Source organism: Heliconius melpomene, chromosome 6 (assembly GCF_056956725.1).
Source record: "Heliconius melpomene rosina isolate 202511_hmr_F chromosome 6, ASM5695672v1, whole genome shotgun sequence".
Classification (NCBI taxonomy): domain Eukaryota; kingdom Metazoa; phylum Arthropoda; class Insecta; order Lepidoptera; family Nymphalidae; genus Heliconius; species Heliconius melpomene.
Genome location: NC_140394.1, coordinates 7,245,814 through 7,263,956, shown reverse-complemented (window position 1 = coordinate 7,263,956; position 18,143 = coordinate 7,245,814). Strand labels below are relative to the sequence as shown.

At 32.4% G+C, this 18,143-nt stretch overlaps 1 protein-coding gene across 4 annotated transcripts in view; it reads left to right on the top strand.

The window, feature by feature from the left end:
* Nucleotides 1-1,839: 1,839 nt before the first annotated feature.
* Nucleotides 1,840-18,143, top strand: part of LOC146538279 (acetylcholine receptor subunit alpha-like) — a 37,478-nt gene continuing 21,174 nt past the window's right edge. For 2 of the 4 annotated variants that reach the window (XM_085186304.1, XM_085186303.1), the window contains exons 1-3: nucleotides 1,840-2,095; nucleotides 13,820-13,974; nucleotides 16,394-16,574. In XM_085186304.1, the coding sequence (XP_085042430.1) occupies nucleotides 1,907-2,095; nucleotides 13,820-13,974; nucleotides 16,394-16,574 (525 nt within the window). In that variant the 5' untranslated portion in view covers nucleotides 1,840-1,906. Of the gene's footprint in view, nucleotides 2,096-13,819; nucleotides 13,975-16,393; nucleotides 16,575-16,619; nucleotides 16,810-18,143 lie in introns of those variants that run through there. The other 2 variants (XM_085186305.1, XM_085186302.1) reach the window with 2 other exon arrangements.

Below are 18,143 nucleotides of genomic sequence, written 5' to 3'. Positions count from 1 at the left end.
TAGGTTAGTAATAATAATTATTATTTTATTTAAATAATCAATTTAATATACGAGTATCTTCCCAATATTCATGTTGATAAAAGAAAAATTGTAATTTATCAATATTTTACTTAAACTTTCTCGATCATTTAAAACTTTGGCTAAATTATTTTTCCATTAAGCTAGAGCTCTTTGCTAGAAAGTCTATGCTACAGAATTTTATTTTTAACTTTTCCAAGTAGTCTGATACAAGTTGTCAGACGTAACATACTTTGCCGGCAAGTGTCGACGACTAAATTTATCAACTTTAATTTTGATACAAAATTTTGAGTTTACGAGTATTATTACAATTAAATCATAACATATTTATATTATATTGTTATTTTTATTGGATTGTGATAGAAAAAACGTGTTATATCCTTTTTTAATTAAATAAAAAAACGTATATATATATATATATATATATGTATGATAAAGGCTCTTGACAGACAGACAAACAGACGGACGGAAAACAAAGTGATCTTATAGGGATTCCTTTGTTCCTTAAAAGGTATCTACGGAACCCTAAAAATGATCCTAATATATAGATAAAGCACTAAATAGGTGCATATATGTATTTACTATGTACGTTAGTGATGTTTCGGTCGTAGCAACAATCATAACTTACTGTTAGCTTAATCCAAATGTCTCTTGTCCTGAAATGTAGATGGATATTCCTTACTGAAAGGATTCCTTTGCTTGAGTTTTCGAAAGCCTTCTCATGTAATTTTGTTTTACGCTTTAATGACATTGAATAAAAGAGTCTCAGGGGACTAGTGACCCGTGTTACTTTGTATAATTTTATCAATACTTATCGATTTTTAAAAATACGTAAGGAGAAGAGAAAGAGAGAGAGAAACGCAAGGAGAATCTAACGTAGAATTAACTTGTACCTACTGACGTAACTTTTAGAAAAGTAAACATAGTATTAAACTTACTTTCTAAATTATAATCGAATTCACACTTTAACTATTCAATTATTTAAACAATTCGACGGGATTAATCCTTAAGTATACCATTTTATTCCAACCCTCTTAATTTTATTATTATTATGTTTGAAAGGTATTTATACAATTTGATTTTACGTTATCCTCATCACGTTATGGTTTCATTCATAAGCTAATAATAAATTATATTAATGTTTTAACGAAATAACGACTTGCAACGACTAACGTGCAAAAGGCAAATGAGATCTCACGCGGCCCGTAGATAAACCAATTTAGGGTAAATTTAATTTCTGCTGAATTCTGTCCCAAAAAAATGTTACGGACGTTACGAATTATGTTTCAGAATTTCAACAAGAAAGATATTATCTATGAAAATTATTATTTAGTCATTTAATTTACATTAGTGATTAATAGTTATTTTGTAAACGAATTAATAATTTGAAGTACAGTTTATATTTCAAATATTTACTTTAAAAAAATATGGCCGGTTACATCGCAAAAACGTGTATTTCGGCACTATAAAAGGCGCTGGCGCTTGTCTGGTTTTTTATATTATAAAATAGAGCATACTTAAATTTTTAAACTTTTCATATATTTCGTTTAAGAAAAGTTAAACATACTGATCAGTAAATTTATCACGAGTACTTACTATCATTAGTGCTAAATTAACATTCAAAATAAAAAAAAAAACATTTGAAATTCCGTCCCTCTACGAATTGACTGAGCGTAGTAATAATTACAAACCTGATCAAAATACGAAAGAGTTTACAGACGCGGCGATTCTTTGACAGGGAGCGAGGGCACGAGGGCGAGGGCGAGTGCGGAGGGCGGAGGCGGAGGGCGGAGGGCGGCGGGGCTGTGGGCGGGCGTGCCGGCAGTCGGTACCGCGCACCCGGGCCGCCCGCTGCCCGCTTGGTGAGGATGCTCAAGCCCGCGAGCTGATGGCCGCGCTCGTCTGGTGGCTGGCGGCCTGCTGCCTGGTGCGCGCCGCCGCCGCCGGCAACCCCGACGCCAAGCGCCTGTACGACGACCTCCTCTCCAACTACAACAAGCTGGTCCGCCCCGTCGTCAACACCACAGACGTCCTTCGCGTCTGCATCAAGCTCAAACTCAGTCAGCTTATCGATGTAGTAAGTTGAGGCCGATTCTATCTCATAACTTCCCGTTGCTGAACACCTGGTTGACCTACATCTGGGTGGCAGGGTGCATTACAAATGCAATGGTTGCACTTGCGCGCCGCATTTAGTATTTAAATAGACACAAATCACTGCCGACCCACTTTTGACAAAACAAAGCGTCACTCGAATCTTGTAAAAGCTTTTGAAGGGGGAATATTCAGTAAGTGTCGTCTTCGCGCGTACTCATATCTTCATTCTCGCAGTCGCAAGGCGCCGCGCCGTCTCCCGTTATGTATTTTGAATCGGATCCCATAAATATTCCGATGGCAGGTAACGTGCGGTTGCTTTTGATATTTCGCCTATGTATCTAAGAATCGATTGTTTTTACAAACTTGTAGTATTAGGATTTTAGTTGAAATATTTGTAGAAGCAATTTTTATTACTACTGAGGATAGAAAGGATAGAAACGTATGGAATATTTTGGAAATTGTAATAAAAATAACATACGCTCATTATTAAGTTCCCAGAACCTAATAATCTGAATTAGATTTATGAGGAGATGCAAAAAAGGTGTATTTTGTAATATCATATGTTATGCTTAAGGATTCAAATACGTAAATTATAAAAACATAATATATTCATACGATAGCGAAATGAAAAGAAATCTTTCTGTTAAAATTAAATTTATAATTATCATAGCGTTTGACGCTCAGTGCTCTCTGGCTATCCCGCAGGGATAAAGCGTGATGCTAAAAAATGTTCCATTTACATAATCACATTTAGTTATAGTTAGCATTTTATGAATGTAAGGATAAAATGATCGTTCACGGATGGAAATGGCATGAATATTACACTCTATAGAATAGAATTTTCAGGGGTGTTTGATCTAACTTAATAAATGTCAACGGCCATGTCCGATTATCACTAAGTATAGTAGCTAGTATTTCATTATCTCTGTTACTGGGGTAAAGATTTTACAGATAAATAATAATTTAAGATAACTATAGTTTTTTTTTAATTAAGTTATTTTGGCAAAAGAACTTAATGTTAATAAAAAAATGAGTTGTTTATAAATAAATGAAGTTCTAATAAATCTTTAATTTTGTACCTACCAATCGATATACAAAAATTATACGATTAAAAAATATACAAAAATTTTGAGGTTGTGTTCACTTACTGAATTATAAAAAAAATATATATAATATATTTATTGTTTATTTAAATGAGAAGTGAGAAACGAAAGTGTCTTACATCTCTTAACACTAGGTTCCCAGGTTCCCTCTGCCTACCCTGCTCTATGTGGCATTTAACTAAAAAATCGAAGGCCGTTATAAGAGATATGTAACGAATACTTGACCTAATATTGCTTTCTCTACGATCGTTGGCAATACATAGTCTCATATTCCATCACTTCTTTTTTTACATCAATGTTATAATTAATTTTATTGCAGTGTAGCACTGCAAGACAGCGTCTGAAGGATTTCCACTTAAAGAATCATTATTTTCATTTTCTTCTTCTCATAACTGGCCAAACTCTGGCGTTGAGTTTCGCTACTCAAAACGCAATGAGTCGAAAATTGGACAGAAAATATAAAGCGGGGTGGTACTGAATTTCTAAATTTCTCCTCACTAAGAAGTTTTGTAACACTCTTTTTCCTATTTTCCACCTACGGAAGTTTCTGTATATGAGAATTTCGGTATTCTTCATTCATAAAGAAAAACAAAATGTAATAATACAATAGTATATATATATTTACTAATAGCGGACGCGCGCAGCTTCGCTTGCTTATTTAAGGGTGATTTCTAATACAAACAATGTGAACAATCAATCAAACAATGTGTTCAATGAAATATTTTTAAATCTAAATTTCAAATTTTATAAAAATCGGTGGCGATTTAAAGATTTTTCCATACAAACTTTCAACCTCTTATTTGCACCCTTAGGAGGTGTATTCTAGAAAACCATGAAACATATGTTTAATTATATACGTTTAAGAGTCTGAACTTCGAATTTTATGAAAACTGGTGACGATTTAAAAAAAACCTATACAAACTTTCAACCCCTTATTTGCACCCTTAGGGAGAGAATTCTAGAAAACGATGAAATACGTGTTCAATTAAATACTTTTAAAAATGTAAATTTCAAATTTTATAAAAATCGGTGCCGATTTAAATTTTTTTCCATACAAACTTTGAACCCCTATTTCACCCCTTTAGGGTTAAAATTTTTCAAAATCCCTTCTTAGTGGATGTCCAGAATATGAAAGTAAACATTTGTCCAAATTCCACGTTTCTACCATCAGCGGTTAAGGCTGTGCGTGCGTCTTACCTCAGTCAGTGAGGACAAGTCCTTTTATATATATAGATAACCTCCATCTTTGAAAGATATTCATTTCATTCAGTAGATATATGCATAAAAAAGAAAAATGAGCTATTGATTTTATATTCCTTTGTTGCCGTCACACGACTCTTGACGTGTTGAAGTTTCAAAAAAAAATGTAGTTCTCATGCATTTTCATCACTACACTGTAGGTACATTCAAGTTTAATCAATAGAAAATAACAAATGACTATTCATTTCCTAAAATTACTTTGAATAAAATATTTGGATAATTAGGCCTCTAGGTCGTCGTAGCGCAGTGTTTTGGTTTTGGTTCTATCCCCAGACATTCAAATAGATTTCCGCCAATGTCTTGAAAATTGGACGAAAAGTGGAGAATAGTGTCTTAGTTCTAGGTGTTTTCTACTAACTTAGCTATGCGGTAAAAAAATTGAGGCTATTTTTTCTAACTTTATTAATATAAATAGTATAGGTAGGTATACGACGTAAAAGTATATATGTTGTATGTATATGTCTAATCTAGAAGCATATTAAAAAGCTTTATATAAATTTTATTAAAAAAACGAACAAGGGTTCAGATTGCTTTTGGCGAGAAAATAATCTATTTCACAATAAAAATATTTACGGCAACCAATAAAAATATTGCTAAAAGCGTAACAAACTCGATTTATTATGTCACAGCGATTTTTGAGCACCATTAGTCTTTACGGTAATGGATAGAGCATTGGAAAAAGCGTAGATGGGCAAAGACCAAAGATTGCGTTTTAATTGCAAGATTTAAATGGTTGAAAATGACCAGTCGTGGTGAAGGGACCCAAGCGTGCGTTGTGGGTTCATTTCTTTTTCGACAATATGAAATATTTAATATTACCATTTCTTCACTCTTGTACCATGATAAAGCGCGGCGTTGAATTCCGCCACCCAACAATGTCTCGGAATTTGGCGGAAAGTGTAAAACTAATAGAACTTATGCGTCCTGTGCACCTTTACAATTATTTATATTTCAATTAGGACCGTTGAAGTCAGAATGGTTCTGAAAATTAAAACAAAAAGTTTATACTACAACAAATAAAACGTTCCGCATCTTTTAAAATGACGCTAAATTGTGAAAAAATCTTAAGAAACTTACTCTTTCAAATTTAAAGCAAGATAGGTGACGTTCACTCTCTTAGATGAAATGGCAATGATTTTTTTATCGTTAAGGCACTGTTATATTTCAATCTTTGGTTTTTAGCTCGTTTTTTTTGATAACATTTAAATGATACTTCACTATGTACGCTCCCCAACGACTGTTGGAGAGCAATTGTATCAGACTGTTTGCGATCATTGAGGAGTCAAATTGTACTCGGGAAATATTTTTTGTTTAATTAATTTTAAGATAAAATATACTTTGTAATATTTCCATACTAAATAATAAAAAAATACAATAAGAAGTAGATTTTTACCAACTTTTTGAACTGGATTATATAAGTACAAGTACTATAGCTATCGTCATTACAAAAACAATGTCATATTTATCTTATTTGGAAAACACATGTTTTTTTCTAAATTATAGGCTCTATTTAAAAAATAATAAGGTTACGAAAAATATCACAAGATAAGGGTACTTCTCAAGAACAAAGGAACAATAAGGCTTCACTTGCAAATATTTAACGCTTTTATTGGACCGTTTAAAAGGTTTTATCTAAAAAGGCAAAAATATATTTGAGTAAGTTTATATATTTCACTATTATATTTATTGTATATTTCTACGTTACATATGTTATAATATTGGAACTGTTATATATTCTTAGTTATATAAAATTATACATATTTGAAAACACTAATATAGACTAATTCATAAAATTAAAGCATAATTAACACGTTTTTAGCATACAAGTTACCCTTACAGCCATTGCCATTTTGAAGTGTATTGCCAGTTAATTTTCAAGAAAAATAAATAAATATGGAGTTTTATTTTTATTATAAAAAATAAAAAGAGCGACACAGCACTCTATTTTACGGTTTGCCTCTTTAAGGAAATTGCTCGACAACGCTTCAGTATTACCCAGACTGTTAATAATATGAGTATGGTATACTCGTACAAGCAGTCGCTGGTTTCGTGAATCCAATTCACGACATCTAGATTCACAAGAACTGTTTACTGCTAAGTTTGTTAAAATGTTAAGTTTTAAAATATTAGAGGTTGGTTTTAATATTAGGAATAGGGGAGAGCGGGGCCAAAAGTTCCGATTTTTTTTTAACCTCAAATATTGCTACGAATACTTGATTTTAGTATTTATACAATATAATCAAATTCAACTTACATATCTAGACTTGCAATCAAAACAGTAATTTGGAATTTTCTTTGGAAGACTTTTTTATTATGATTTTTTTTATGACTGAAGTCGGAAAGTAACAACTTACCCCGACTTGGGGCAAGCTGTTAACAGACCGGGGTAAATTGTTACCATATTTTTAAAGCAATTATTTGCAAAATAAAAAACAATAAATAATCGAACAAAGCCTGTTTATTTAAAGAATAATCAACAGTATCATAATCATTACCAGGCGCAAAAGCAAATCTTTTTTAACCGACTTCTGTAACAAAAGGAGATTGTCAATTCGACTGTTTCTTTTTTTTATGTATGTTACTTCATAACTTTTGATTAGGTGAACCGATTTTGATTATTTTTTTTTATTTGAAAGGTAGTGCTTCCCATGTGGGAACAATTTTTTTTTGGTCTATTTTTGACAATGGTATCTATGAGAAAATCACATAAGTATTAAATTTGTATTGGTACATGTGCGACAAAATGACGAATAACTCAATATCACGCCAACCGATTCTAATGATTCTTTTCTTATTTGTAAGGATACACTTCAAGGATAGTTTGATGAAAGTTTGGTTAGGTTCTGATTATAAAATCCGGTCAAAATTGAGAAAATTTGTTTTTATTTTGGTAAATATTAATTATACTGAAATAGTTACAAGGGAAAACTTTATTAAAATTATTGTCAGAAGTAAGATTCCCCATCATTGCATTTCTTTTCAACCAACCTCAAAAAAGAAGTTTTCATTTTCAACCGACTTCAAAAAAGGGAGAGGTATCCAATTCGCCCGAATATTTTTTATGTATTTTCTTGTTAATATACCAAAATGTTAGTTTCCACAAAAATAATACCTAATTGAGTCAAGTTTTACATATCACAACAGATGCCGTTTAAGAAATATCCTTTTAAGGTTAGTTATCACTTAAAATCGTAAAAATAATTAATTTTGAACAAAAAAAAACCGAACCGAAAAACAACGGAACTAAAAAGTAAAAGATAATTTTACATAAAATAAAACTTATTTTGATTTTATTAAACCAAAATAATAAACAAATTTTTATACCTTTAGGTTTTCGCACTTAATATGTATAAGTCATTCTTTGGTAACAGTTTTTATCTTATTTCTGCAATCTTTGAAAACTACATCCGCTGCTTTTTGCATCAACTCATATGACACATAACCTCGAGTTGATTTCCGAGCATAAGTCCGCATGTTACTAAATTACAATATTTTTTAGTATGAAAAATTACAATATTTACATCCCATTATTGGTACAAATGAATTGGCGAAAGTTTTTCGTTACAACAACAAGTCACAACATGCCCCAAAAAAAGGGAACATCTAGCCCCAAAAACACGTGTTGAAAAAAAATTAAATATAAATAAGATATAGAAAACATAAATAAATTACAAATAGTGTTCCGAAATAGTATTAAAAAAATATTAACATACTCGAGGCTAATCGTTAAAATTTGTGAGATAGACCAAAAATATGAAATGCAAAAATATTTACAATCGTGCACCAACGACACCCGTGTGCTATTCCATTGGTTTCGGATGCTACTGGATTGTTCAATATGCTGGCCATGGGTGCGCTATCACATTGCATTTCACTATATGTTTACTAAATATTCCTATCACTTTTCTCCGCGAAATTATTCCCATCGGAACAACTTACCTCGGTAACTTTTAGCCCCGCTCTCCCCTATTAGGTTTATAATAAATAAATCCAATAAAAATGTCATTAACATATCCTGGACAATTAGCACTTATCTTGATTTAATTCATTTTGTTATGCAGAAACTGTTTGATAAGATTTTAGAAGGGAATTATACAATAATTTTGGGTTTATTTTTATTTTCATACAGGTATTAAAATATACCTGTATGAAAATAAAAATAGAATTCGCAAAGGAATTTGTGAAATATTAAAATTTGCATAATATAGTTATACTAACGTTTTCTATACTAGTGTCTGTTAACTACTTGTACTTTTTTAAACTTCTAATTCTAGACATCTAGATTCTAATTTAATATATGAATAATAAAAAAGATACGATATATATGTATAAATCTTAGTATAATTTTCTTATTAAAGTCAAAATTTAGACAGAGCATTGGAATAAATACGTAGTTAATATGGTAAGTCTTATTACCTACTACTTACTGTGCCTCTGATATTCGAACTGTATATAGTATGACTATTACTATTCTTTATCAAGTCGCCGCAATGCTTACGACGTTGAAAATTAACTATTTATAAGCATTTACCGCAAACTAAATTAAGCAATAATTGCGGTGATAATCCTTTAGTTTAAAATATGGGGTCTAAGTTCCCCCTTAGTCACAATAATTAACTTTGGCCAGTAGTTCGATTTCCACTCGAAAATAAAATATTTAAATAACTTATTTTCATTTCTTCGCGAGGCAAAAACGTGGCATTGGGTTCTGTCATTCAGCACGCAATGCCTCCAGAATTTGGTGGAAATTGGGGAGTGAAGTGTATTAACACTAGGTTCCCCGAGTCTATCCTGCTACATGATATATATAGCGTGAAGCTTAAAAATATATAATTATTAACACATGTAATATTTGAAAATCGAACGTCTGTAAGATTCAATAAAAAGTAATTTCTCTGATCGTATTTACAGACTGTGAAATTGTAACTACACTCAAGTAGCAAGAGTCACTTAGGTCACGTCCCAATCGTCCTGCCAAATCAAATTTCCATCGTATAAATAATTTATTGAAGTTAGCAAAGAACTTCTTGAAAACAAAATACATTTCATATATTATTGTTATATATATGACTTCTCCAATTATTGAACCCTTTTAATTATTACTTTATATATGTTCTTATATCTGCTAATTTTAGAGAACTTCTAAAAAAATATATTAAACTAAAAATAGGCATAAGAAGTTTCATTTTTATGCTGTAAAAAATATCATTTAAAGATGACAAAATACATGTAGGTAGGTAGGGGGAGTAAAGTACTCGTATATTTGAAAGCGGAATGGTTACAGTGCGCACAAAATTCATGATGTGAATTTTATAGTCCGTTAAACCAATGACTGTAGTTTTTTCCAGGTCGAGTACTTTTGAAATTTACTTGAAACAATGCTCCATGTTATGTGCTTTAACATAATTTATTTTTTAATATATTTTTTTGGTAAAAGTCACGATCTAGAACTGTCACATACATATTTCCCGCATGAAACAGAATAGCACTTTTATTTTTTTTTATTTTAGCTCAGTGTTGACTAGTGAATCCGAGCTCCACGCTTGGTCCTTATTTTTTAATTTTATAATATATTCTAGTAATTACATTTTTAATACATAAATTTCAAATGTTCTATCAACTATAATTATATCTCTTCATAAATTTTGTGGTCGCAAAACGTAGTTTTAAAATTTCCATATTAAATATCGTGGGTGTTTTGCACATTAATAAAAACCGGGAATGGACTTGCCATTTCAGGATTACAAAATATGGTCAGGTCAACGGGAAGTACAAGTTATAGGTTTGTAATAGTAATTTTTCGCAATAGATAGAAATAAATTAATTTTTTTTTTCGATTTTTTTCTATTTTTAATGTAGGTCAATATCTGGTTTATTACGCGGCAAATAACGTTGAGAAATTTAATTTTTCGGACGTATGCCCTCATTTTGCATTAAATTAAATACAAATATAAGTTTGTGATGATTTTTTCCTACAGAATAACTATGAATTATCAATTTTCGGTTTTTTACTTTATTTGTATTGTAAATTTTGATTATTCAGTGAATTTGATATAAGCAGCAACACATCAAAAATGATGCATAAAACCTCGGTATCTATTATTTATCTTAATACCTCTAGGCAATGTTTAGATAAATAGTCTTGGCAGATAGACAAATTGATCGTATAAGGGTTTCGTTTTTCTTTTGAGGTACCTGTGGAACCCTAAAAAGAATTATATTTTAAATGTCCCAGCTAAATTGACTGGAAACAGAGCAAATGGGATTCATATCGATAAGGGAACCATAATTAAAAGCAAAAAATCAAGATTACATTTTCCTTTCAAGATCCCGACGTAAGCTGAATTTGCTATAAAGAAAATGTGACCGTATCATAAATACAATTTTGTAATATCTTTGAAGTAAGCTTCCTACAAATTTAAATGTAACATTAATAAATTATAATTGAATTCTACTAGAATTATGATAAATTAAAAGGTGACCTACAAGCACTTAGATCTATGCATGTGATAATAATGTGCTCATAGAAACTACAGCAGCTGAAGTCCACGAGACCACCGCCTAAATTATTTATTATTTAACTAACAAGTTGTCACGGATGTATTTTGTGGACTATGTCAACAACCCTACACGCAATGAATGTTTTATTTACGTTATTTTGGATTAAACTATTAAATTAATTGTATCCATGTCTCAATGTCAGAAAAATTTTCATACTTTCACTAAATAAAAAAAGAAATAAATCTTAAATTCAATAATATTATTATTTATTACATAATTTTGTTTAATATATAATAAATAATATATATAAATGGTTTGGTTGATGGTTGTAGGATCTATTCCCTCCCGTGGAAATATTAATTAGTTTCATTTCTTGTAGTAATATATACTTACTCGAATTTTATTTTAGTTTATAAAAAACAAAATGATTCCTATAATATCCTCACATAAGCCTCACATGATTCTTATATAATGAACTATTACAATAATTAATAGATATCAATTATCACAAACTATTAAAGCGAATTAATGATTCATCTTGCCGATTCAATTAAGGTAAATATTTGAAACTAATTATTTTACAAGGTACCAAGACGGGTCACTAGTATTTAAATATGCATTAACATTCCAGTTGGATTCCAAACACGTTTTATCTAAGTCAAAATGTTTTATGCTTACATTTAATTTCGCAAAATTAATTTTATTCTGGCCAAATACTTGAAATAGTCATAATAACGCCGAGCTATGGAAAATAACAAATAAAAAGAGTAAGAAAAACTATCGCCATTTTGAATGGGACGTCTCTTCTAAGCTGTCCTCGTTAATTGATATATACATACCCTAACTAAGTGAATTAAGATTCATTCGATACATTCATTGCATGTCTGTTGGCTGTGGTCAAAGTCCTTATTTAACAACTTTGATCGTAGTATGTATTATCAGCGACCCAAACGACAAACGATCTTTAGATAAATGAATCTTTAAAAAAATATATATCAAAACACAGTGAATGTTTTTTTAAATACCAATCTTATCGTTAAATGAAGCGTATATTGTCTAAAATAATCAATACCAATATATTATAAAATAGAAGGCAAAGTTAATTACTAGCGGAATTAACGCTCTTTGGCAAACTTTGAAGGATAAAGTGAAAATTGAGTTGCGAATACAAAACAAATTCTAAAACTGCTTTATCACTTTTAAGTCTATAGAAAAGATGTAAGAGCTATTAACTGTGTAACTGCAAATTTGTTAATAACATAGATTTTAAATAAATTCAATAAATTTATTAGTATTTATGAAAATAAATTTGGTCTACACATATAGGTATATTTTCTATACAAATATACTACAAGCTACAATATAAAATATACCAAAATTCAGAAGTTTATGAAAAGTCGTAAAGATTGCGTAGGATTTAGTAACAACATTTTACCTTGCTAGTACACAAATCTGACACGGTTAAAGCTGTAAGCTAACAAAGAAAAATATTTTAAGTGATAAAACGGTGTAAATTTTTGCTTTTAAATTACAAAAAATATTTTTCTAAATTAAAATGAATGAACTACTGAATCAAAATGAAAAAGATAGGTAGTATCTATGAGATATGTGAAATCTATGACTTTTGAGAGGATCGAGATTGAACTACGAAGTTACTGTAGTATATTACAAATCGACACAGAAATCAGCCATTATAAACTAAAATTCTAGCGCTTTTCCAACAAATGTTTATTAAATTATTATATAACCATTTATATTATAATTTAAAATGGTTTTACGCCATTTTAACCTCCGACGAAAACAAAGTGTTAGTTTGACATGTTATCCTTATGTCTGTCCGTGGCACCGTATCTCCAAAAGGGATAAACCGATTTTTTTGTTTGAAAGTTGACTTAATCGAGAAAATGAAAAAAATCTAAGGTATGATTTGAAAAATATGAACAGCCATTTGAAGACTTTGGAACAGCTGAACATATTTAGTTCTTATCTAGTTGTTGGTTTATAATTATCAATTATTTATTATAAAAAATCAATGTAACAAAATGAAAAATAGAATCTTTTTACAACGATTTTTATTATAATATAATTGTAATGTTCAAACTCTCGCTCCACACTCAATGCCTCCCGAATTCGATGAAAAGGTGGGAACGAGGTATCTTAAGAGGAACGGAGTATCTTAATATTAGATTCTCATGTCGCCTCTGCCCACCTTGCCCAGGTTCCCTCTGCCTACTCTGCCATGTGACAAACAAAAAAAATAAAAGAAGACTAGAAGAAGAAAGATTTCATTATATACGTACGAATAAATGTTATGTTGAACATATCATTACGTACTTATGTAAAGCGACACCCACCCAAAAAATACCAAATTATTTGATGCTTAACGCTTCGTGAAGTAGGTAAAGGAAAATTTCCGAATAATTTGCAATCAATCACCTATCCCGGAAGTTCTTTTACCGCGCGTCAGTAAACATGCTTGTCATATAAACATACATAGGTATTATTAAATATTGATTCGTTCATTTATTACATTAATTTTTATAAAAATAAAGGTCAATTAATATTTAAGGTACAGGCGATGAATGGTCATATATAAAATTCATAAAATGACAAGACACTGCGTGCCCATTTCTTAATGGTTCACATTCGTCTAAGTAGGAACGCTGTGTTTAGGTTCCCAGGTTCCCTCTAGCCACGCTACTTTCTGCATGAATGTAAGATTCATAGTGAAGTTTATGGAGCCATTGCGTATTAGCGGAACTCATGGAACCGAAAATATTAAATATTTTATTTCTTCACGTGATAAAAAGAGTGCTAGTTACATATTTTACCAATGTTTTCAGAACTTAAAGAACCAAATTATGACAACAAACTTATGGGTTGAGCAGTCCTGGTATGACTACAAGCTACGCTGGGAGCCGCGGGAGTACGGCGGCGTGCATATGCTGCACGTACCCTCCGACCACATCTGGCGGCCCGACATCGTGCTTTACAACAAGTGAGACGAAAATAATCACTTACTTTACTTAAAGTATTAATTAAAAAAAACCAATTAAATATATAAATTGCGATGTGAAGCGATGCGATTTGAAATGTTATCTTATCTCTAGTATATCATATTTTACTAATACATATATATTTTATTAATATACGTATATGAATCGTAAAGAAATATCTCATCGAGAGTGGACACAGTATCCGTACGCAAATACTTAGTTTATTATTCTACAAGTAAAGCAGAATACAAAATTTAATAAAACTAACCAGGTAGAGTTGGTGTCTTAAAAAATATGTGTTATGTGCACAGGAAATGATTTAAAAAGAGATATAACGGTGCTGTGTCTCACTAAGCTGATGTTTAGTATTCACCACTCAACAGCGCATCGCTTCCACATGCGCCATTAAAACTCCTCTATCCTCCCTCCGTTTATAGTAAACTCCTTTATTTTTTATTCCAGTATTAAAATATATATAATACCAAACCACTACCTTTTCCTTTTCTAAATGTAAACAAGGAATTTATATATTTGATTTAAAAAAAACAAACCCTCCCGAGTTATCCTCAATAAAATCCAGAACTAATAAAATTCTAAAATACCATTAAAATGCACCGTAATAACCGTAAACTAAAATAATGAATATAAAAAATTCACGCTTTAAAATAGAGAAATGTAATAAAGCTCTCATAGTCGCGTTATCTATGCTTGAATGCGTTATTGATCGTTGTGCTATTAGTACTGATAGATATATATCTATATATAGATAGGTATCGTATGTATGTCTCTTTATTAGACTTAAAGCCTACAGCCTAGTGATGTAGCAGTAAAAAAAGTCTTTTAGGAATATGCTTTTGACCGCATACGTAATCTTGCTGCATTATGCAACGTTAGATGTCTAGGAAATTTGAATATGATTTAGCAAATAGCAAATCCAAATTTTAAAAGAAATTTTAAATATAGACGCATAGTAGATACATGTATTTTAAAGTAGATATTAAAAAATTATATATGAATATTCATAAAAAAAATATATAAAAGACGGACAGAAATGTACAAATACCCTTATTAAGAAATGAAAGTAATTCTTATATTTGTTTGTACACAGTATGTTGTGTTACATTCAATAAAAATAACATGAAATCAGTTTTTTTTTAATTCGTTACATAAAAATTCATAATATTTAGGCAAAAGCTTATTAAAACTAGAATTTTTATATATATATAAAGTATAATTACACAATAATAGATAATTGAATTTCCCTGCTCGGTAGACATCAAGTATTTGCTTACCAGTTATTCGTTATAAGTGCGCAGTCGCAGACATATGTATGTTGACATAATAACTCTTTGATCAATAATGAAATTTGTATTTAGCATTTTTACTATATATGTCGTAGCCCAAATGGTAATATTATCAAAAATTACATCGTGATTTAGATGAAATCAGTGTCTTTTGGTGCTATATATATTTCTATTTTTAGGTTCAATGTGATCCAGAATTTTTAGACGGGCTTAGTGTTATACTAGACAGGGTTAAAGCAGGAATAAGCATACTTGTAAGTGACGTGAAAAACGATTTGGATAATGTCTTGAACTGTACCATGAAAGCTGTGGATGTCTTCATACACGCAAACTTTACATGAGAGGTTTTTATTCCTCATTGTCATGTTTTTATACTTTTATTACAATAGATCAATTTTAAATAAGGTGTTTTTTCTCTTGAATTGGTTTTTAATATAAATTATTTCAGCAAAGGTGGCTTACTATTAATTTTGAGAAAGCGCTCGTTTAGTCTTGTGTGTCAGTCAGAAACGTCGGACTTTGATAGATGACTTCGGCAACAACCATTGCTTATTTCCGGCCTCACCCTTCTTAACTCATCCTAAATGTTAACCTTTTTCCTTAATCCTTCAAAATAGCCTGAATTAATCTTCTCTACTTTTCATTATAACGAACATCGTAGGAATGACACTATAATTTCAGAAATCAATATTACCTACAAAGCAAAAGTGTTATTTTATGCTACTTTGAGAAATACTTTTACTTTTTTACAATATTAATAAATTTATTATAGAAAAAATAATACTAACGACGACAATGACTACAAAGTTAAATATAATTATTTTCCAATTGAGCATACATCTCATTATTTGCTACTTATGATAATAAGAAGCATTAAATTATTCGTAGTAACACTTGTTTAAACAGAACAATGTTGTATAAACACAAATATTTTGTTATCGTTCGAATATATGTACTTTATTGTTGGTTTTAACATTAAATAGGTAACCATGAACACTTTCAACTCTTAGCACAGGTGATCAAGTAATCTTCCATCATCAACGCCACAGACGCACACACTATCGAAACGAAGGTCAAATAGGGCGCGTGCCGGCTTGTAATGTACCTTAATTTGCAGTGCCGACGGCAACTTCGAGGTAACGTTGGCGACCAAGGCGACCATCTACCATCAAGGGCTTGTCGAATGGAAACCACCCGCCATTTACAAGTCTTCCTGCGAAATAGACGTGGAATATTTTCCTTTCGACGAGCAAACATGCGTTCTTAAGTTCGGTAGCTGGACTTACGACGGATTCAAGGTAATTTATCGGGCCATTCCCACTGCCGTGGCTGACCACTCTGTTTGTCCGCAGTGCCGACGGCAACTACGAGGTGACTCTGATGACCAAAGCCACGGTGTACCACAACGGCATGGTGGTGTGGCAGCCGCCCGCAGTCTATAAGTCGTCCTGCTCTATCGACGTCGAGTTCTTTCCTTACGACGTGCAAACCTGTGTGCTTAAGTTAGGCAGCTGGACGTATGACGGCTTCAAGGTGACGCCCCGCTGTACGCTTGGCGCCGCGCGCGCGGGTCGTAGCGTAGGGCCCGCCCCGGCCCTTGTCCATGCAGTAGCTTGTTGGCTCGAACGTTTTTTCGTCGTGTAATTAATATTACTAATCCGTCTGTGTGATATATTAATACAGTTGAGAGACTGTTCGCAGTGGTGACCACTCAAGGCGACGAGCGAGCGTCGACGCCGCTCGCTGGCCGCCTTGAGCTCGCTCTTTAGCTATAAAATGTTGTTTTCATAACTTTTGCGATGGTGATGTTTTAAGTATGTGGAGTAGCAGTTTGTCAACGTGCGTGTCCACGAATGCTCCAGAATAACCTCGATCGGTTCCACTTAGTTCGATCGGCCTTCCTCGCTCGACACGGAAAGGTATAAAATTATAAATGTCAGGTGATATGGGATGCAACGTTACTCAACTCGATCCTTTCACTTCCTACTAATCACTTAACTGTTCTATTCATTATTGCTCGTCTCGATGAGCTAACGAGTGAATAATGAAGTGGAAAGGTTAATCCTCTACTGTTCCTCCAGCTGGCTCCGCTCGCGCCTCTACACACTTTGAAACACACACAGCTAACACAACTGCTTGCTGCATGCCTCCTCGGTGTTACACACTGCACTCACTGCATGTCTCGGCTTGGCTCCAAACCAATTGCATTCCCGATCACGACGGCCCGTCGCCGTAAGACCGTGGCCACGTCTCTTACACAGCTTTACACTGACAACACGCGGACAACTTGAGCACAACACTTAAACTTAAATGACAATAAAATAACTTCCACATGTTGATTCGTTACAATTTGGAGCATTAACGGTCATCTTATTGCATATTTTATACCTTTCCCTATTAGCGATTTATAGTGGCTGTAAGAATGTGGTGTCGCTGGTCATTGCATGATGCCATTGTCATTACAAAACCAAAACAAATACGATACACAGTTAAGGAATAGATGTCTACATTAGAGCGATGGTTTCGCCGATTACACTTGAAATAAAATTATGATCTCACAATAAAAAAAAATGGCTTTAATGGATTAAGCAGTCGTCAAAACCATCCTGCATGCACTCGCTACACAAAAACGAAGCTCATGCCTGATACCAACAATAGCCCTTAGATTGTATAGCTTGTGTTCTAAATTTGTGTTAGCTTTAGTAGGGCGTTGTTGGAATTAGGCATGAAGCAAAGGAAAGTCGCGCGGCTTCGCCTGCCGGCGATTTACACACTCTCGCGGCCTCGTACCGCCTCGCGCGACACACACACGCGCGGCGGAGCCGGTGCTTCCGTCCTCCTTGCGTTTTGACGAGGTACAGACAATG